Source organism: Diadema setosum, chromosome 5 (assembly GCF_964275005.1).
Source record: "Diadema setosum chromosome 5, eeDiaSeto1, whole genome shotgun sequence".
Taxonomy (NCBI): Eukaryota; Metazoa; Echinodermata; class Echinoidea; order Diadematoida; family Diadematidae; genus Diadema; species Diadema setosum.
The window spans coordinates 15,203,422-15,226,280 of NC_092689.1; the positions used below are offsets into that span (position 1 = coordinate 15,203,422).

At 38.8% G+C, this 22,859-nt stretch overlaps 2 protein-coding genes across 2 annotated transcripts in view; one reads left to right on the forward strand and one right to left on the reverse strand.

The window, feature by feature from the left end:
- Positions 1-1,294: 1,294 nt before the first annotated feature.
- Positions 1,295-11,109, reverse strand: LOC140228551 (sodium/hydrogen exchanger 9B2-like). The gene is made up of 9 exons (XM_072308784.1): positions 10,653-11,109; positions 9,752-10,022; positions 8,791-8,966; positions 7,599-7,705; positions 6,757-6,906; positions 4,242-4,350; positions 3,723-3,859; positions 2,044-2,124; positions 1,295-1,504 (listed from the first exon to the last, which is right to left on the reverse strand). Exons 1-9 carry the CDS (start codon positions 11,107-11,109, stop codon positions 1,295-1,297), a joined length of 1,698 nt encoding a protein of 565 aa, XP_072164885.1.
- Positions 11,110-18,440: 7,331 nt separating this feature from the next.
- Positions 18,441-22,859, forward strand: part of LOC140228605 (uncharacterized) — a 72,180-nt gene continuing 67,761 nt past the window's right edge. The window contains exon 1 of the mRNA XM_072308840.1: positions 18,441-18,768. Within this exon, the coding sequence (XP_072164941.1) occupies positions 18,661-18,768 (108 nt within the window). The 5' untranslated portion in view covers positions 18,441-18,660. The remainder of the gene's footprint in view (positions 18,769-22,859) is intronic.

The following is a 22,859-nucleotide window of genomic DNA, read 5'->3' on the forward strand; positions in this document are numbered from 1 at the left end:
GTGCACTCGGATCTAACACAGAAGACTCAAACCTGTGTGAAGTCTGATGGACAGAGCATTTGCATCTAACACAGACTCAAACCTTCTGCATCAAAACGGGATCTGCAGTGCACTTGAATTCAACACATATTCAAACTTTGTGATTTGCAGTACACTTGGAGCTAAGAGTCAGACCTTCTATGTTCAACTGAGATCGGCAGTGCACAAGGATCTAACACAGAGTCAAACATTCTGTGTCAGAATGTGATTGGCAGTGCACTTGGATCTAACACAGACTCAAACCTGTGTAAAATCTGATTGGCAGTGCACCTGTACCTAACATAGAATCAAACATCCTGTGTTAAAATCTGAGGTGCAGTGCACCTGGATATAACACAAACTCAAATCTTCAGTGTTAAAACGTGATTCATAGTGCACTTGGCTCTAGTACAGAATCAAACCTTCTGTGTCAAAACGTGCACTTGGATTCGACAAAGAATAAAATCTTCCAAAAGAGCTTATCAAAGTAAAAACTGCAAAATAACAATGACTGCATGATGAACAACATGATTCAATTACCATTAACTAGCATGCATAGCCAATGTTGGTACCATTCCAACTTTGACAGGTTGACATACAGACAATAAGGTAACAACAGTCAATGATTGCACAATAAAGTTTCATAGCAGTGAGTTTTGCACACACACATTAACTGGCTTTACCTCAAAAATCACTTGCCATGCACAAGCCCTCATTTGCAAAATGCATCAGTCTCAGAGGGGCTTGAATTTAATGCCACTGACATTGGTTTGATCAGTCACTCAATATACAAACAATCAATGTCTTCACTGAAACTGATCATATCGTATCTGCCTGACAATTTGAAGATGTCATATTTGCTCAGAGAACAATAACAATAAAAATTGTATTTAAAAAGTCAGGAACAACAACTTGAGTGGCAAGTCATTTTAACACAATCATCAATGGTTTTTTGAAAGCTTCCACCATCTCATCCATATTGATGTGAATGTATGAAACTTGGCAGAGAATTCACTGCAAAATTCTTGCAAAAATGAGCTATTAACCTTTGAGAAATCATGGCCAGAAAGGCAGAACTTTCCTTCATTAGGCAGTCAATTGCATTACCTGATATTTCAGCCTGGTTCATGTTATCATACTCTCAAACCATCACTCTCTCTCTCCTTCTCTCTCTCTCTCTTTCTCTCACTCTCTTTCTCTCTTCTTTCTCCTCATGCCCCCCACCCCCATCCCCCACACCCCACCCCCCACCCCACCCCCTTTCTCTCTTTTTTTCCTAAACATTGGCCAGCTCTTCTGTCAGTTGCTGTCTGGCTGCTATATCATCTTCCTCCCCATTACTGACACCCAAACCTGCACGTCTTGAAGGGTTGTTGCCCTCGGCACTCTTAGTCTCCTTCTCCAGCAGTTTCGGTCCGCACAGGGTGACGAGGATGGCTCCGATGGGTGCTGTCAGGAGGATGCTCAGTACAGCAATGGTCAGCAACTGGATGGACAGAGAGAGCAGATTGAGGAGAAACTGACCAACATCAACATTTCTTGTTCTATATTCTCTCTCATAATCCTGTAAAGGCAGTGCCATCACATAGTTGTGACTGCATAAGTATATACATGATACATACCAAACAAAAGCTCAATGGTCAGATACGAATACCCTCTTGATCTCGCTCTCCAAAATGTAAGAACGGATATTGAATAGGAGCTAAAGTCCCAAATCTATTCTGAAGTCAATGGGACCAAAGAGTAAAGAATGACTTTCAGCAATATCAAAACGTCATGAAAACCAGCAAAGTGGTGCCAGATTTAGCTGACAAAATTCAAGTATTGAAAAAAAAAAATTATAAAGAAAGAACAGTGCACTTTATCACCCATCAAATCTTAAAAGCTTTACACAATTTGTAGACACGATGAAAGCCTTTCACGTCTATAGAATCAAATGCATGTCTGGCTCTCAGCTGAAAATAGTCTTTCCCGATTGACTCTGGGATAGATATCAAAAGATTTCTTGGCTGCCTTGATGGCTACCTGTATGCCCCTCCTCTCATCAGCTTCATTTGGTTCGCTCTGTCTTCTTATCTCATCCAGAGCAAGGGGACCCAGGGCAGCCTGTAATACACACACACAAACACAAACAAACAAACACAAAAGAAGCATGATGAAATGAAAGAATTAAGCATGAAATCAGTCTTGAATATGTGACAAATTTCTGTAAATTCTGTTGCAGTGCATGAACAATATGATATTCAGCATGCAGAGAATATTATGATTTGCCAACAGATAATAATGAACATTTCTATTTACATACAGGATAAACCTTACAAAGAATTATGAGATCAGGCATAATTAATGAATGATACGTTAACCCTAACTAGGCTGGGGGGGGGGGGGGGGGGGGGAGGGGGCCTCCAAGGCCCCCCCTCGACGTTCCTGCGACGTTCCGCACGATGTATCACTAACGCGAAAAGCTATCGCCACGACATTTCATGACTTTTTCTTTCGAGTCTCCCGCATCTTTTGACACCAAATTTGCGATGCCTGGGCGCGCGGTTTCGAAGTTGCACATAAATATGTTTGTGCATGTCAGACCACAAATTGCTAAAAAACATGAATTTGTGTACAATTTCAATGCAAACTGTGCTTACAGGCAAATTTCATAAAAGCATGATTATTTGGGGGTTTTATTGATTAAAATCAATTATTTATATATTTTCTTGTTCGGAACAATGTCGCGGACAAGTTTCATCGAAAAAACAATGAAAAACATAAAGTCGAAAAAACAAGGAAATACATAAGAAATTCCAAAAACAATAAAATACTTAAGAAATTTTTTCTGATGGCACAATTTTTTTCTCTTATATTTGCTCAGGACACTAAAAAGAATATTTACACAAAAAATGTGCCCATTTTGAGCTTTATTTAGTAATTTATACCAAATTGTCTGATTTCATGCATCATCATGCATAAATTAGCATAATTCAGCATAAAAGATAATTTCTTTTTTTTTTAATATAACTTCATGGTACTTTAGATTACATCATAGGCAATGTGTGTGCCAATTTTCATCGCGATTGCGCGGTCGACGGCCGAGATCTGAAGGGGGGGGCCTGGGAGGCCCCCCCTCGGCTCTATGATCTACCTAAATAGCCCGGCCTAGTTAGGGTTAAATTTAGATATTTCTTGAAACTCGAAAGAAAGAAATAAACCATACTACCATACACAGTACCAGTTGCTGTAAGGGATCAGAGCCATCAATGGTTATCGGGCTGAAGCTTGGTAATCTAGTGAATATGGCAATCAGGAGGTTGTTGTGGGTTTGAATCCCACCCAAGCATGTAGACTTCTGCCCATGATTGTTATTATGGCTATTACTCTAGCACTGAATACTACGTGTAAATTCATGTTTATGAAGGGCAATTTGTCAATCAGTAGCAATAAAACCAACTCGATGCAAGCATTCATTAATTCAAATAAATACGCAGTACCCACTGCTGTAGGGGATAAGAACCAGCATTGGCTGTCGGGCAAAAGATCTGTGGTCTAGTGGATATGATGCCTGTCTAACAATCAGGAGGTCGTGCGATCAAATCCCAACCAAGTACATATATCCATGCTTTTTGTCATGGCTATCACTCAAACAATGAACAAACGGTGTTTATTTACGTCGACCAAAGGCAATTTGTCAATCAGTTGCAAGACAAAATCACCTGCACAGTAGCTTTCGGGAGCCAGGAAAAGACCATGAACAGTTTCTCCTTGTTGTTGAACTTGGCCCCGAGCACCGAGAGCCAGGTTGCTACAACACGCACGATAATCCCGATGATGAGAGTCGCTATGCCCAGACCTGTTGAAGAGTTTCAGAGTACAAAATAGGCATTATAAATGCAAAAGGGAGCAAAATATCGACATCACAATGCTTAATCTCTCATTCTTTCAATGTAGTTCTCAATCGCAAGTCCATCCACTCTCGAAAATGTCTTCCAAGAGTCAACTGATTTATCTCTTTAACTTTGAGGTCTTTCATTCACTAAGAGGAACTTTTCCCTCTGAATCATCGTTATCTGTTTTGACATAGCTGTTTTCCTGATCTCTTCCCAAAGTATTTACTCACCGACTTTTAGTTTCACTTCACTGTTTATTGGGCATTTTCCCAACTAAGACATGATAATTGTCTAAAGAGGAACCTTCCCCTGTGTTACCTCTCCACCATAAAGCACAGTGCTTACCGACAGTCTGCCCATCCAGGTACTCCAAGGCTACTGCGGCTCCGATCAGGCCAAAGAGGATTGGTTCAAACAGCGTCCACACCACACCAATCAGCTCTCCTACTGCATGCTGGGTGAGATCATAGTGAGATAGACCAAGTGTGAATGTTTCAGCTCAAATGGTCCATCATGCTTTATCTCTACCAAATTAGCTTTTCATTCACACATTTCCTCCATAAATGGCCACATATTTTTGTGAGCACAATCAACAACAAACAATGAAAGGGGGAGGAGACTTGCTCATTTATCTTTACACTTTTGCAATCAATCAAAAGAATATGTCACAAAACATCAACAAAAACATGACAGAGAGAGTATTATTACACTTGCATTCCCATGTTTCCTCAATGGTCTACTAGACCAGTAGTTGGACTTGCACTGTAAAGCCTATTCTCACCAGTCTGTCCCTTGTCCCACTGGACTCTCAAGTAAGAATGCTGGCCACTGTCTATGTAGCTAATATGGACCCAATATCAACTGTTCTGGTCTAAACATTGAGCCCAGGGCAAGTGAGCAGTTTGTCAGCCAGCACTGGTGTGCCAGAATGTAAAGTGCTCAAAGCTGAGACAGATTATTTTCTTCTTTCAGTCTAAGCTCTTTATTAAAATAATAATACAGTGTACTGCTGTTATAACGAACCGGTTATAATGAGATTCTGGTTACAACGAAATAAAAATTAGGGCCGCAACATTATCCTCTCCATGGTTTTTATTGTTTTGTTTGTTTGGTTATAACAAAATTTCGATATAACGAAAGAAAACTGCTGGTCCTGAGGACTTTGTTATTTGTATAACAGGAGTCCACTGTAGTAATAATAACAATAATAATGATGACAATAATAATGATGATAATAATGATAATAATAACAATAATGATAATAATAATAATAATAACAATAACAACAATAATAATAATAATAATAATAATAATAATAATAATAATAATAATAATAATAATAACAACAATAATAATAATAATAATAATAATAATAATAATAATAATAATAATAATAATAATAATAATAATAATAATAATAATAATAATAATAATAATAATAATAATAATAATAATGATAATAATAATGATAATAATAATATAATAATAGTAAACTGCAAGTCATGTGATGGCCTTTGTTCCATTCGTTTGTTTGCTTTCACCGATATCAATCATTGCTTAAATCAATAACAACACAAATCTTCAAGGCAAATCTGCATAATTCAGCCCATTTCTTGCACACAATCGTTACATCGTGTGCATTCTACTATGTCCACACAATACTGGGAGCTTTAATATGAATGTTGTGGGACTGCTCAAATGCAATGTAATCTTATGCTGTCTCATCATTTTTACTCTTCCATCATGCCAATTATAGATGTCGTGTATGTGTACATAATTTGTTTGATTTCCGATTGGGATTAGTGGTTACATTGACTTCCTGGCAACCTTGGGCTGTTTTTCTCGCACAAGATCACAAAAGCCACATCAATGTGTTCATGGATGGTACATGCCATCACGTACACACCCACACAAATGACCCAGATATGCATTCGAGTGAGTCTATCTAGGATATATTAAAGAAAGAAATCAATTCCCAAAAACAGTGAGGCTTCTGAAATCTTTTGTCAGCAGTGAAAGAGCTATCTTTTTTTTTTTTTTTTTTCCAACAGCCTCCCACAAATACAGGAAGGACTGGATCGGTAGTTCTGTACAAATTTTCACATGCCCCATTTCACTAGATAAGCATGTACAGTAACAGCTATTGACAATCATACAAAATTTGTTTCCATTTCTCTCAAAGTTTACTGTGTCTGCTGGTCCCTTCATGGTAAGAAATGAATATCATTCCTGCTTTATGGGAATAAGGCATAGGAGTGAAATGCGACTGTATTACTCAAATCTCTTCTTTAAAAAAATACTTCCTGTGTACACACAATCCCTCTGTTTAAATGTAACAGGATGTACATCCTTCACTGCCATGAGTCACCCTAAAATCTCTTTGAGGAAGGGCTGTTCTTAAGGTCAAGATGAATTTGTACTGTGCGAACTCCCCCTCCTGTCCCCCATCATAAAAATAAAATAAGAATGTTTGACAGATGGGGCAACGACCTTTACAGGACCATTCTCGCCTTCAACACAGCTGGTGAACTTTGGTCCAAAGGTATGAAAAAGAGAAAAAAATAATGCATTCTGCAGAAAAATATGAAATGCTCCTTCCCATTACAATTCTATGGCTGAAATTCATGAAGACGGTTTAAATTGAAACCATGATTTAAATTTAGACCATGGACTAAAATCAGCATGAAATATGTGTAACTGTTGTACCTTTGACTTGCACGTATCAACATGCGATTGCTGTTGGAGATCTGTTGGCACACAGAATCTGTCACAAGTATTTACGTACAAGAAATTTGAATAAAGCATGGTCTAAATTTAAACCACCTTCATGAATTCTGGCTAAAGAATGTAGTTCTCTCACCTTCTCTTCCTTCCATCCAAAGGAAGCAACAAAAGCTAAAGTAAGGCAGCCCAGGGCTCCCGATCCGGGAAATGACGCGTCAGCACTGCCAAAGACTGCAAACAGGCCTCCACACAGCAGGAACACAAACCTCAGTGATGTCAATGTTTTCTGTCCAAGAGTAGAGAGTAGGGATGAATTAAAGGGGAATGATAGCCAAAAATGAATGTGGTTTGAGAGAATGCAGCAATATTAGTAGTACAGATCAGTGAAGTTTCAGGAAAATCGGACAATCCATTCAAAGTTATGAATCACTAAAGTTTAAGTGCCGCTATCACTGGATGAGAAGAGTACCACCACTTGTAACATCACTGCAGGAAAACAATATACAGAAGATATAAAGAGAATTAAACATATTTTCAAATTTCTATTGTAATGAAAGTGCACTTGACTTACCTCTCTCAGAAAGCAGGGGAATAATATTACCCTCAATATATGTCAGTAACAAGTCACAGGAATGTGAACTTCTCCCAAAAAAAAAGAAAAAAGAAAAAAGAAATTCTGTGTCACCATTATTATTTTTTATTTCATCTTTATCATAACCATTTTTTTCGTCTGATTTTAATGAAGGTATCTTTTAAATGCTTGATTGTATATTTATTTCTTAATGGTCAGCCCACACAGGGAGCGGCAAGTGTGAAAACAAGTAAATGGCTGGTGGTTGTATACATGACTACAAAATCTTCATTCAAGCTTTTGCCTTCACTGCATGTTAAGTCAGATCCAACAGTACGTAACACTACATCCATCTTTTTGATGGATGAAAACGGCTCTGGAAATGCCAAAGAGAACTTTGTACTTACAAAGTCTTTGCTGGGGATATACCAGAGCAACAGGCCACCTAGCACTCCAAAGGATATGCCGATAATGACCTCCAGAGGGCCTTGAAATATTTTCAGAACCAAATTTCCTGCATGAAAATAGAAAATACAACATGGAGAATGATGCAATAAACAACCTGCACACATGTATCACAGATAATGCAATGTATATTATGAAACACTGTCCAGGAAGTAGTACTTCACCTTACAGCACTGTACTACTTAAAATGCACAACACATGCACACTTTTTTAGCCCAGTTTTATTCCACTGAAAGTGAAAGCTGAGGTGAAGTGGATCAAAGATGGATTAGGGATTCTCTTTTGATTGATTAAGTTCAAAGGAATGCACTGTTAGGATAAGTTTGCTTGAAAACTCATGCATCTATTCTCTTTCTTACATGTTTTTTTTTTTTTTAAATGTAGATTGGTAAATGCAGTCTGCCTGATAATTATAGTCCTTAAATCACTGATACAAATTTTACATACACAAGAACCATTAAAAAAAAAAAAAGATCTTGAACTCCATCACTACAATCTGTAATGACCACTTCTGTAGACTATACATGTATATCTCTAATTTGTATGCAATCACTGTCGATCTGATCAGACTCTCCTAGTGAGAGCCACATTCACAGACAGGGGTTAGCAGTTCTTACATTTTGATGCCAAAATCAATCTTATTTGCCACCTTTAACACACACTGAAAAAGATTTGCTTGGATGCAAATGAAGCTCTTTGATTTTCCACTCTGTGCAGGCCTGAACAAGGACACGAGCGTGACCCTGGCAACCGAGTGTGCAGACGTATGTGTGACGAACTGCAGCACGGGATTTTAACAACTGACATTGATTTCTTCACATGCCATTCACACAAATTATCACTTTTTTTTTTTAAAGGATTCAAGCAGGACTGATTTTCACATCACTATGCACATCATAGAGTCACCAAATTTTTAGTATCCACATGCACACACAAGAATTCAAGCAGGACTGATTTTTTTAAACCACTGTGCATATCGTGAGAGTTGCCAAACTTTGAATGTCCACACTCAAGAATTAATGGTATTCACATCGTATTGCAAAAAAAAAAAATGATTTTCAAGAAACATTTCAGGTGTGTGAAAAGCATAGCTGATGAAATTGAGTCAATCACAGATGGAACAGTAAATGGTACCTGAGGTAAAAGAGATACCCATGGCCACACCAAAGGCACTGATACAGAGGACGTTGTCAAGGCTGCAGGATGCAATTGCCAGAGTCGGGATGCCTTTCCGCTGACCGAATCCTTTCTTCTGGAGGACCAGGAGGCAGGGCACTACAACGGCAGGAGACACAGCTGCCAGGACAAAGCTGGGGGACGCAGAGTACATATAATTACTGCTAAACAGTCGTCATCTGGATGCATTCCACACGGCAAATAAGTCAGCTCAAAATACATACTTATAGCAAATCTGACATCTCTGGCAACAGAATTGACAGAATGGTCAGGATTCTAGTAGAAGGATTACAGTTGTAATTGATTGTTATACCAGACTAAAAAGGCTGCAAACAAAAGTTCTCCACGGCATAGTGATAGTCAAAATAAAAAGGAATATTTGTTTGGACATGACTGAATTATGGAAGACTACTCTTCCCCACTCCCCAATATGAAACTTTGGTTTGTACAATGGTTACCCTAGCATGTCACTGATTAATCATTACAGTAATAATTAAATTATTCTTTTCTTTAGGAACCAGGTAATCTCCAACTAGACCACATTACACATGGCATTAAGACAGTGTAGGTCACACACATGAATAGCCCATTGGACAGCTGAGAGGTGGAATCTTCACACAAACAGTATCAAAATAGTACATTACATGTATGGACAAGGTTAAATCAGGAATATCAGAATATGAGTAGTTCCAGAAAATCACTGGAAAAGGCACTTTATGTACGAACTCATTTGTCTTTGCATTACAGCTAAGAAATAAAAAAAAATCATGCCATTCTTTTACATTCCAAATGTCAAAATCTGTTGTTATCTTTTTTTTTTCCATTACACTTATCCTTTCACCTATTCATGGCTTGGTGTTTTGCCTTCAATCTGAACAATATTTCACTCTGAGGTAACACGCTCCTTTCAACTCCTTACCCCAGCATGAAGGCCCAGTCCCAGGGAAACCTGAGCATGAAGTGACTGACAACAGCAATGATAATGGCTTCCAGCAGGGAGGGAATGAAGGAGAGACGCAGGCACACCACGCTGAGTTTCTTCAGGGCACGGGCATCGATGCCCAGACCCGCCCGCAGCAGGATGACCACCAGGGCTATGCTTCGCAGGGCGCTGGCCCAGTCATGGTCGATATCGTTGGCAACGTTGATGGCACGTATGTTCTTCAGCATGAAACCCGCTCCAAGCATGCCTGTTGTCCAGAAGCAGATAATGTCAAGCCAACAGGAGTAACAACAGAGAAAGGAAATAGGAAGGGTAAATGATATTCCAACAGAATAGAATGAGAACAAGGTACATACAGGGCATAGGACATTCAAAAGTGCATAAACATGGAAACCACAGAAACTTTTTCCACAAACAATTGTGTAGATATGAAATGCTTGTATTTACAGCTTGTATGCACAAATTTGCATTGATTCACCAGAAAATTTACTGGTCTGCAATCATAAAATACTGGGGTTAAAGTGGTTTTGGGCTATCAGCACAGCATTTTTGCTCCTTTTCCTGAAAGTAAAGTGTTCAAGGTGCCCTTATCTGATAAGGAAAATATGTATCCTACTCACAGGAAAAATGTCACTTTCACTGAAGGAAACTAATTTTCTGCTGATATAATTTCACAATGTACTTGACATGTTACTTTATTTGCAGTCAACACAATATGAATGTAAAGTCACAATATGAATGTAAAGTCATTGTCTGCATATTATCATGTCATGTGAATTTGTTGCAATAACGTAAGTACTCAAAAAATGTCAACATATATGGAGATGATAAATCACTTCAGTTGGCAATCCAAAATACCAAACCATCCCGTACTCACCCAGCAGGGCAGGCAATCTCAGAATCTTTTCCACAAGGATCCCAAGGATGATGCTGAGTATGATGAGAACATAGACACCAAACAGATTGCCTCCTGGCAGTGCCTCAGCCCCAGTGACAGTGAAAAGGACAGCCCACAGCAATATCACAAGCAGCGTGTAGGTGATAAGTTTGCCAACAACTCCATGCGGGGGACACAGAAAGGCAAACTTGAACCGCTGCCACCTGGACGCGTTGGGGGGCAACGGATTGTATTTTGTGGTGCACGGCCGACAAGCCACCTTGCAGGAATAGAGACAGCGGGCGCATCGGCCTTTACGCTCCGTACCAAACTTCCCGTCTTCATCATCATCATTTCCGGCTTCCACAGACATCCTTGGGATGAAGGTCATGCTTCCCGTATCATCGATGGATGGTTTCATCCCTTCCCAGCCCGGCTTCTCCTCCTCATTCCCCATTGTCTGGTGGCTGTTGAAGAAGGTTGTGTCCGTTTCCAAGGTATCCCCATCATCCAGGGAGTACGTCCACTCCTCCGCCTGGGTGTCAGGGTTTTCAAAGTTGGGGTCAATCTCACCCTGGACCTGATTAGTTTCCTCTGTCTTTGATATGTTCAAACTTCCTTTCTTACTGAATGGTCCCATGTTGAATTAGATCTAGCATACACAATTGCCGACTTTTCCCTTACTTCCAGCGGTGTGGATTCGAACTTGCAGTGGTTGATAGTTGTAGATGGTTTGACTATTCTGAAAGAAAATTGAATATGATGTAAAATATTTGACATCATTCCCTGAAATTTCAAAAATTGGAAATCACGACTTTTTCTTTTTGCTTTTGCTTCGCAACACTGAAATATAAATTGTCAGTTTTTCAATTTTTTCATGATCAGTTACACATTATAGAGACAGCCTTATTCAGTTGTAATTAGCAACATGTTTGCAAATCTTTAGCAAAGTAATTCCTTGCCTTCCTAACTCCCGGGGCACCAACATAGACCAATTTGGTAGCCTGACACCACTTTTGGTTAAATGGCCCTGGGGCGGGCCACTGCTAATGTCGAGACTTGCTGAAAGGACAAGCATGACATTTTTTTCACACAAGAATCTCAAAGATTGACTGAAGCACACCAACATTCATCTTTGTTGGTTGATGTACTTGGATCAGATCTCCCATCTTATTTATACTAAAGATCTAACGTTAGATCCAACGTTATTTAAATTTATAGGCCTCTAACCTGGCTCTGAGCTCTGCTACAGTAATTTTGTACATTGGAGCTACTCTGGAATCTAACGTCAGACTTTCTTACTGGCTAGGGTCCACTTACTTGTAAGTTTGCTTGTAAAAGCTCAAATAAATTTTACATCATTTCGACAATTTGCTAATCCACCTAGCATGCGCTAGCTGGCTCTACCATCAAAATTGTTGCAGCATGCGCATGCTGGTAGTACGTAGTAGTATAGGCAAGCATGGTGTTACCGGACACCATGGTATTACCGGACACGCACATTTTTGAGTACTAATGACATTCTGTACATGCGAGACTTCGTAGATTAGCCTCACAGAACTTTGTGTGGACCGAAATTGCAAAAAAACGTGACATAAAAATGTAAAAAACACATAAAAATTCACATTTTACCTCAAATTTATAGTTGAGTGACCCGCGCCTCATCAATAATATTTATGCGTGTTTGAATCACATTTCACGACTGAAATTCTATGAAATCTCACTCACATACAGGAAAAATAATGAAGATTCCAATAGAACCAAAAGTTCACTGATCGATATCGGAAATTTGTAGCTATCGTCCTCAAACGCGAACGATGCGGAATAGTTGTGCGCCAAGGGGCCTGCAACTCATCACCCGCGCGTGCAGCTCCCATAGACAAAGCACGTAAACTACAAGTAGAGTCTAACCTGTTGTTGATTTCTCACAAGGTTTTATTGCGTGAACTATTCGAAATGTTCAAGACAGACATTTTACCGTAAAATACAAAATTTGAGCCTCATTTGCCAATTTTTTCTTTGTCATCCGCTCCGTGAGAATGTGTACAGTGATTTGTGGGATAGATTCTAAATTGTGATTCTGGTGCAAGAACTACAGTAGGTGAGAAAGATGTTGATTATTTCATTGCAAAAATCGTGTCCAGTAATACAATGCGATTTAGCACAGCGCAAACAGACAACTTTTTTTGAGGGGTAGATTGTATGGATATGTTTGAAGCATATTTTCTTAAAACTGGGGCAAACAATTGACATAGGCCTACACTTCAGTGCTTATGATGTAAGTTGGCTGAATTCGTAATTTCCAGGAGTCTGTGAATAAGTCACTAAGTGGCGTTATTTTTAGCTGAAATTTCATCCTCTCAGTACGGAATTCAAAGCCACGGTAACAATACTCATACTTTAGGTACCCCCTCCAGTCACATTAACAATTGGTTAGTAGGCGCTAGGCCTACCATGACAGTCAATTACTTACATGAAAAGTAGTAGATAGGACTACATAGATCTACCTGAACACCTTTTTCCCTTCATCGGTTCACCTGCTGTCTCTCCGATAGGCACTCCGTCCTTGCTTTACTACAGTATGGTGGAAGAGCAGCTCCGGCAAATTAGACTTTGCATCCAGATATCATGGGAGGCAGCATAAACCGATTAATCAAAATAATTACCTTTCAAATTTCGATTTCATTCAACCTTTGAACGCATTAACTCTAATCATCATGATCATTGCTTTCCGTGAACGCCGCCCGGAACATGATTGGTTGGTCTACCATCCAGCCACCACATCACAGACCATGGACCACAGACACACGGTACGGCACGGCAGCAGCATTCCACGAGAAACAATAAGGCGATCCAGAGTCGATGCTGGTCAGAGAGGTTCTACATGAACCTCTTTGATGCTGGTATACATTGCAAAGAGCGCAAAGAGGGATGGGTTGCTGAAACGTATGTTCACTATACGTACTAGTGAGTATTTGACTAATTCAATGAATACAATGAGGAATAGGATCAATGAATAATAATTCAAGAAATGTTAATCTACATCAAATTGTTGGGAATTGGATGATGGGAGAATCAACGTCGAAGATTACGAAATGCACTATCATGATCTGTGGGATATGCGATTAATCCTACAAAATTCGTTGTCATTCGATCATTATCACCGCTTGTTAGCAGCTCTTGTTGAACCTTTGTGATTTTTTTTTTTCATTTCATTAATAAAGTTTCCATACATAGGTTGATATCATTAGAAACATACGATTCAGTCGCAGACCCCAGCTCTAGTGAAAAACAAATAAACAACACAAAAAATAACACAAAAAACAACAAGCACTAATTGAATAAAAATATGTTTTTTATTCTAACAGACCTTACTTACAATCAAACTCTTATTTGGAAATCTTAATACCTCCCTGAATCTGTAAATCCAAAGCGCAAAAGTCGAATCTGAATTGCCATTTCCCGTGGAGTTTAATACCGCTAAGCCATGGCGACTTCGAAGTAATAATCCCGCCTTATTATTCCCGCTGGTTTGTGAGAGATCACTTTGTATAAACACAAGGTATAAAATCGGAAACCGTTCCGGAGATACAGAGCCTATCTTCCCAGTTAAGAATTATAAGGGTTGTCTTAGTATGAAGATCGGAATGAAGAGTGGCTCAGAAATTGGAATGAAAGGGATTCTCCACTCAATGTGCAAGTTTGTTTTGATAATTAGATAGAATTAAATGAACAAATATCCAGAAGTGCTCTTAATTGATATCATGAGAAGAAGTTTTAGTACGTTGTTAGGTCTACACAACAATGATAATGGTCATAGTCACGTGATATGAAAATTAGATGAGACGATGACGTTGTCCCATCACCCTTGAGTCTCCATTAGTCTCTTGGATTATATGAGATATTTCACTTAATTTTCTCTTTGGATGTGACGCCAGGAATGAATTGTATCTTTTGTATCTCCTACAAGTTCCGATCAAAGGAGAGAAATAGAATCACATTATTAAAAAATGGCAAAAATTTGAAACACGTTATCAAAATAATGATGTGATACTACAATGTGCGATTAATTACTTTAAAATAAATATGATTTATCAAAGAAAATACACCTACATCAAAATGTCAAAATATGCAGAAAGGTTCGAATAAGGAATTAGAGGGTCACTAAACTAATTAGAAACTTTTAAAAAAAATATAAAAATCATTAAATATAGGCCCTATATTTGATGGCCTGAAGATATAAGAATAACGTAATTCTATATCGTATAATACTAGTTGGTTATATAAGACAGATACCACGACTGTTTCGAGAATCATGTCAAACTTCTAATTGTTTTAGTTTTGTTTTATTTCCATAAATGTTCTACATTTCTGATTGATTAACAGTATTGTTCCACATTTATATTAACTGATATCAAAATGAATATGTTATCGGAGTGTGATGCTCATTTCATGCAGAAAATATTGCTACAGTATATCGCCCTCTACGGCGCTTCTCTTTTATTCTACAACAGCCTTGCTCAGCCTGCCTCGCGACTTTATACGAACGTTGTATTGATGGTTCTGTTTGCATTTCGGCTATATCATCATAAAAATACATTGTAGTTTTAAGCCAATTGAGGTCTTGTAGGAATTGGTAACGCAAGGCTTACATTGAGATGGTATTTTGAGGACTTTATACACATTTTCAGTATCAAATTTTATCAACATTCAGTTTTGCACGGTATAAACGTTTTTCAACTTGATTCATTCACAGCTGTATCAGCCGAAAAATATTGAAAAATCACTCTCATCTATTCAAGATTATTCAAAAGTTCGAAAGGAACTAAAATCTTTATTTACCTTTATGTTTCAAACTGGAAATGACATAGGAACTGAAATATCTCAACTCTAAGTTTCTGGTTACTAACATTTTCGTCAATATCAGTATCGTACGTTAAGTCTGGATGATGCATTAATAGTAAAACTTTTTTCTCAATCTTTTTTTTTTCATTGATATTGCCAAATTTCTGTCCCCGTCATGAAACCTTAGAGAAAATGGTCGTTGAAGAACCGCAGGGGCTCCTTTTTCTTCATTCAAATAGCTGAGTGGCTGTAAACGGTTGTTATAGCAACTGCCCTTTGATGTTTTGTCGAGCAAACTATGATTTAGAGCAAAGTGACCGAGTTTTGATGTTTAGACCATTCTAAAAAAATACATTTGTGATGTGCATCCCTTTGATTTATTTAGTATTCTTATCTGTTGTTTATGTTTCTCTACGGACTTACATGATTGTGAATTAATATTTTGAAGTCTGATTTCATGAATTTCTAACTTTTCGCATCATTCTGGTTATTCATGAATATCAACCGATGAACGGATCAACGAAATTGCATGTTAGTTTGATATAGCACCCATGAGAAAGAGTGTGTGTATAATCATGTACACTTTCTTGAGAAACTGGCTTTGCATCGGTCCATCAGGCAAGATAGAAAGAGAAGTCAGTTTATGATGGAGTAAAGTGCCATGTCATGATAGCTGTTGACGCTTGACGATGTGCTGCAGCAAGCTGGCCAGCGCGTGCTAGCTGGCCGGACCGCGGGTGGGCTTGGCGCAGTCTCGCTGCCTTATATGGTAGAGCCGAGCAAGCCGTATGTCTCGATTCCACCCTACAGCTCCGACTATACCCCAGCCGTGGGTTGCACGTCAGTGTACAGTTAGCTTTGGATTGCCAACGCAGAAAGAAGTTTCGTTACTTGTTGCATCATATTTGACACGTCCCAATCTTATTTGGCGGCACTGTCTGACAAATAACGCATTTATGCACATACACACACAGCCTCCCTGCTGGTCCCCAGCGCCGGGTTAAATGGAGTCATCACTCCATTTTTTGCTATTGGTAGTTTCCTGCAGCTGGCAGATTTATTTCCTAGATTGAAATGTAACTGCTAACGTGATTTGCCTTCCTCAAAGGAACTTAATTCACAAGACCGATTATATGAACATTTTCAGCCACATTCGAACCACCCTCTTCAATGTAAGAATCACCACACAAACAACGGGAAGCCTCCCTCATGAAAGAAAAGAAAAAAATATAACCAACAACAGCAAAAATCGCCACCACCACCACCAACAACAACAACCAAACGGTCACGTAACAGCAACACGAACTCACCCAAAACAAGAAGAAATAAAGAAGAAGCGCATACCACAGCATAATTTCCAAAGGCGCTATATCAAGCTTTGTATGGATACCATGGAAACAGCAAATCAACGAACATTGTATGCCCGCGTACATCAAGTAGTGAATAAGCTAAATCTCACTTTCTTTGTATACAAAGCATGATAACAAGCATATTGTATTTCATGCTTGGTCAGTTTAGATAATCTATTTAGATATTTTGTGACCCACCTATCCCCCACCCCCCCCCCCCCAAAAAAAAAGGGGGGCAGAAATATGCATAATAGTCTTTCGTCACACGTATATACAATGAATATTCAGAGCCATCAAAGATGGACTAATTGAGATCGTAATGATGAATTGAAGCAGGTGTCTTTCTTGGTCATCTTCATTCTATCCATGCTCGTTGTATGTATACGCTTCTAGGGATCCATCCATTTATGAGAGAGACTGAAGAATTGAAAGAGTTTTGGTGTTGTAAATGGATGATTAGAAAAATCCTCAATCTTTCAGATATGTAAATCAAAATATCAAAATGCCATCGTCATCCCCGTCATCTCACTATCGCCACCATCACCACCACCACCACCATTATCTTTATAATTGCCATGTGAATATAACTGTCATCGTCAGTATCAAGGTCTTCATAATAAGTGAGATAAATAACAACAACAACAAATACAAACTTATTGTGCCTATAGAGAAACCATCAGAAAATGTTCGTTCATACCATTAACTCTGACGATCAAAATGAGCCACTAAAGCGAATTTCTGTTTGTGAAAGTTGCGTTTCGCATTTCTCGTCGTTCCTTTTCAAAGAATTGAATTAAACTGAATTAAATTGAATTAAATTAAATCAAATCAAGTTTAATTTAATTCAATTTAATTTAATTCAATTTAATTCAATTTAATCTAATTCCATTTAATTGAGATTTTAATCCTTTGTGATGTCTTGTCATATTGTACCTTTGATAACATTTCTTTCTTAGTTTGTAATTTTCCCAAAGCCATTGATTACATAATTAAACTTTCTTGCTGTTCGCTGCTACTTTTGTCGCTATATTGCGGTACTGGATGAGTGCATCGTGTTAACCTTGTCGCACCATCAAATTGGCACCAATTTCTCCAGCACTTCATCCTCCGGTCTTTGTGCACTCGCTGAAGTTACGCGGGGAATGTGAAGGAGTTGGGCATAGCGATCTGCCGTGATAGTCAGGACCTGTTCACACACACACACTCAAATCACACACGCACACACACACACACACACACACACACACACACACACACACACACACACACACACACACACACACATTCTCGTACGAACCCACTCATGCATACACACACATACACATGCACAACGCACACAGACACACACACGAGCATAATGATGCATGCACACACCCACATCATCACACACGCACGGGACGATACCACCTCGAACGCGGGGTAAACAAACCCCTCTTCTGGAAGCAACCATCTCTTGAGCATCTCGCGATCATCAGTTTACACAGGACAAAGTTATGCCATGGTGCTATCTTGGTATAATTAGCCCACGGTACTGGAACTCCCGCCCGTGGTAGGCCTCTGCCTGGGATTGTTTCAAACGCCAGGTTGACGGGGGTTAAGTGGAAACTCATGCCCGGGTTACCATCTTGAGCCCGGGCCCTCGTAACTGACCCCCTCAACATGTTTAGATCTACTGGAGACTAACATCCTCGGAGGAAACTCAAGTAAAACAAACAACAACAAAAAAGCAGAGATACTCTCAGTTTTGGGGGTCCAGTCATCATCCAATTTGTAAAAAATTCCCTACGGATTACGGAGGAGTAAGCTTGATCAGGATGGTGAATATGGAGGAAACGGTGCGGGTCCGTATGACTGGCGGCCCTCCTTGGGGTTTCCGGCTGCTGGGCGGTATAGAACACGGTATGCCGGTATCAGTCTCAAAGGTAAGCTTTCAAAATTATAGCATCGATGGATTTTAGTCTAATTGTGCTACTTGATATACTGTTAAAGATTGGAAAGTTGCCACACTGGGCTGATGCAGGCGATGCTAGAAATTCTCATACTTTCAATCGTCATGCCTCTGATATTGTTTTATTTCTGTTTAATGTCTCACCAATCTGCCATGATTAGCTAATGGCCACTGATGTCACGTGAATATGTTCTACCAACACCATCCTTGCCTATAGCTTTTCCTTGGACATTGATAACTGAAAAGGCGTCGTCCCAAGCGACATTGCGTACTTGAGTTCATCAATAGTTTTAGAACATTAATGAGTATGACACGTAGATGTATCTCGAGGAGTTTCTGTAGTAGAAGTATCTAGCGATCGAGTGCCTCATCATAAGGAGTGTCTCGTAATAAGGAAGATTTTTAAACAACGACATTCGCTCTTCCATAGTTGTCTAAATGTAATCCAAAGAACAATGACATTCAATAGGTAACAAGAAGACACTTTGTTAGGTATCGGTAGTACCTTGCATACTACCACGCATGCTCATCTTCTTTTTTAACGCAAAAAACAATATTTGCCAAAAAAGATGTGTTAAGATGTTATTGTAGAATACCTTATCTATACCCCTCCCCACCCCACTCAAAAATGTGGTATACAGATTGGTGATTTAATCTATGCCGAGTGAGAGTCGACAAAGTAAAATGGCGAAACAAAATGGCGGCTGCAGTCAACAAGCTATTTATACAAGAGAGTTCGTTGACAATGATTATAAGATATCATGGGAATAGCTATTATCTTGTGAAAGGTCAGATGTGTTTTTGAATTCAATCATGATCACGTCTCTTTTTTTTTCCAATTGGGAAGAGGGCGTGTTAGATAAATGACAGTCCTCATTTGCTTGTTCTGACATTCAGGTGTACAAAAAAAAGAACTTTTTGAAAACGTTGTATACTCTCTCAATCTGTCTCGGCATGTTTTCGTTTATATACCTTCTACTGTTTATGTTGTTTTAGTTTACCTGACTGCATGCTTCTCCGTCAGTCAACCAGTGATTCCTCTTGCCATAATGATGTCTCGATAAACAATGTTGTTGTTGTTGTTGTTGTTGATGATGATGATGATGATGATGATGATGATGAGGATGTTGTTGTTGTTGTTGTTGTTGTAAACTTGTGAAGAGAGTATGTTATCATTGGGAAAAGCAACAACAACAGTGAAATGTCTTCTAAACTTCTTGTCTGTTTCCCAGCATCTCCTATCCGTTTTTGTTCTCTTTTCTTCCTATATTTGACTGAATTTTCTAGTTTATGATCTCTTAATTCTTTCTTCTTTTCCTCGTAATTCTCTTCTTTTTTCTTCATTATCATTTCTTCTTCCAGAATCTTCCTCCTCCTCTTCTGTTCAGTTCAAAGTTTATTTCATTTTTCAACAAAAAACATATGTTTCACTTCATTTTGTAACAGAAAATAAGGTAAGTAGAACATAGTGAAATAAAAAGATTATAACAATTGAGGACCTAAAGTAATCATACATTGTATTGCAAGAAAGAAACATAAGTGATCAAAGCGAAATACATGTATACCGTTGTTTTAAATGTGAAAAATGGAGGGACCCACTAAAAAGACAGAGCTTGTAGTATGTGGGTCCCTCTGGAGAAGAACATGAACGAAAAGATCCTAAATTGAACCGTCGTATATACAAACAGATAACAAAGTGGAAGAAGTCTGGAAGCCCACTAGAAATTAGATTAACAAATAAATACATTTACATAGACGCGAACTAACATAAAACAGGACTAGACAGCAGGACAACTAGTAAAGAAAAGGTTGTAAAGGACAAAACGGGATGGACAAGACTGAAGACAAAATAGCAGACAAGAACGCAAACAAGAGACAGAAACAGTAACAGAACAACAGAAACAACAAACATAAACAGCGATCTTCGGCAGAAGCATGCCGAGAGAAACAGAAGATAGTTGCTGGGGAAAGCGAAATTTTGACGCCTTGAAGAAAGACAAGAAAATAGAAAATAGAGGGATATATGAACCGAAGTAGCACACGGAGAGTCAGCTACTAGATTCTATGGGTAAAACATGGCATAGATGACAACATTGCAAACCTCCAGGGGGAAAAATACCGTTAATTCTTCGAATAGGGGACAAAGTAAACAGGTTATTATAAAAAAAACCCAAAAGGTTAATTCAGTATTGTAGAGTCATACGATTGTAATAAAAAAGACTTCAGTCTCCTCTTGAAAGAGTATATGGATGGAGCATCTTTTAAGTCTTGATTCAAAGAATTCCAATAATTTGGGCCTACATAAATAAGTGAGTTTTTAGCAAAAATCGTTCTTAAAAGAGGTAAATGAAATTCACCAGATCGCCTAGTGGGATATTTATGAAATGATTGATTTTTGAGGAACATAGAATCAAAAATAGATGGAAGCAAGTTATTACAATACTTGTACATAAATTGCCCTAAATTAAACAAAAACAAATCTGTCATTTTTAAGAGCTTGTTGGAGGCAAACAACATATTTGTATGAGAACATACAGAGGAATTACAGATAACACGAAGAGCTTTCTTTTGTAAAAGGAACACTTTGTCTAATAAATTCTGATGGGTGTTGCCCCAAACTAATACTCCAATAATTAAGATGAGGCAATATTAACGACGAATATAACATAAGTAATGATTTTTGTGAAATATAAAATTTCAATCTATTTATTATACCTATATTGCGTGATACTATATTACAAACATTATCAACATGTGATTTCCAGGAAAGTTTGTCATCCACAATGACACCCAAAAATTTGGTATGTGAGACTCTTTGTAGATGAGAGTCATGTAATACTATATTCATACTTAAACTATCAACAGTGTTACTAAAAAGCATATATTTCGTTTTTTGAGCATTGAGTGATAGCCTATTGGCCCTGACCCATATTCTTCATATTTCCATCTTTTTTCTTCTTCTTCTTTCTATGTTCTTCTTCGTCGTCTCCATCTTCTCCGTCTTTTTCTTCTTTTTCTTTTTTTACGTCATCTTTATCATCTGTTTCCTCTCGTCCTCTCGACCCCAAGTTTTCCCTTTTCTTCCCGAATTCATCTGTTGAGTGTTTTACTTCCGTCTGAGCATGTGACTCATTGATATAAGACGTCTTACTATTATTGACACAGACACCAAAAGGAGTTACTCTCATCCTGTTTGTGCAATGTCATGTTGTTTAAGAAGAGTTTGATGAGACAAAAAGACAAACTGTAGCAAGGTCAAAAGGCGCGGAGACTGACGGAGTGGAAGTTTGCCGTCAGGCGATGAAACGATGATCGTATTCGCGGAGAACAGACAGAGGCTGGCGGGAGCGATCGAAACTTTAACGCCTGGTAGAAAGCTCTTTCTTCTGCTCTCTCCATCCCTCTCTCTCCCTCCCTCTCTCTCTCTCTCTCTCTCTACCCCCCCCCCCCCTTCTCTTTCTCTCTCTTGTGCCATTTCACCTGACGCATATCGATACACTTCTGGTATCTCCACTAACAGTATCGGCACGCAGCCGACGTGTTTGTGTGACGCTTGTGACGCAATGCTGATGTCATTGTGTCGTGTTCGTTTGGCGCCGCCGATTGAGGCAGAGGCCTTGAGTCTATTTGTTAACATCGCATCAGGAAAAAAAAAATAGAGTTACTTTTTTGCAACCCTGCCCATCCCCCTTCAGTCATCCACTCCTAGCTCATTTTCTCATTCCAAGTTATTCGCAAATGTTTGTATTGTGACTCGCCCATGTATCGAATGTTATACTGCATCACTAGTTTAGTTACCTCATCAAGGAACTTGACCTCAAGTCTCATGTTTTCATCTTACACAGTAGAAGTCGGAGAGCCAGTAAGAGTAACCTGGCCTACATTCCCCTCAATATCATCACCTTCCTTCGACCTATGCAGGTAAAGACTACCAGATGTCTGCTGGACAGAGGTTTTCTTTCGAGGGTACAATTAAAAAGTACTTAAATAAATATCAAGTTCAGATGCCGTCAGCTAATTCATATGACCATGATACGGACGTTTTGTAGATCACTACTATGCCCT

Coding starts and splice junctions, on each gene's coding strand:
- LOC140228551 (XM_072308784.1), bottom strand. CDS start 11,109: ATGGGGAATGAGGAGGAGAAGCCGGGCTGGGAAGGGATGAAACCATCC. Junction 10,023..10,652: donor GAGATTGCCTGCCCTGCTGG/GTGAGTACGGGA, acceptor TCTGGACAACAG/GCATGCTTGGAGCGGGTTTC. Junction 2,125..3,722: donor TCCCGAAAGCTACTGTGCAG/GTGATTTTGTCT, acceptor TGTGTATTACAG/GCTGCCCTGGGTCCCCTTGC.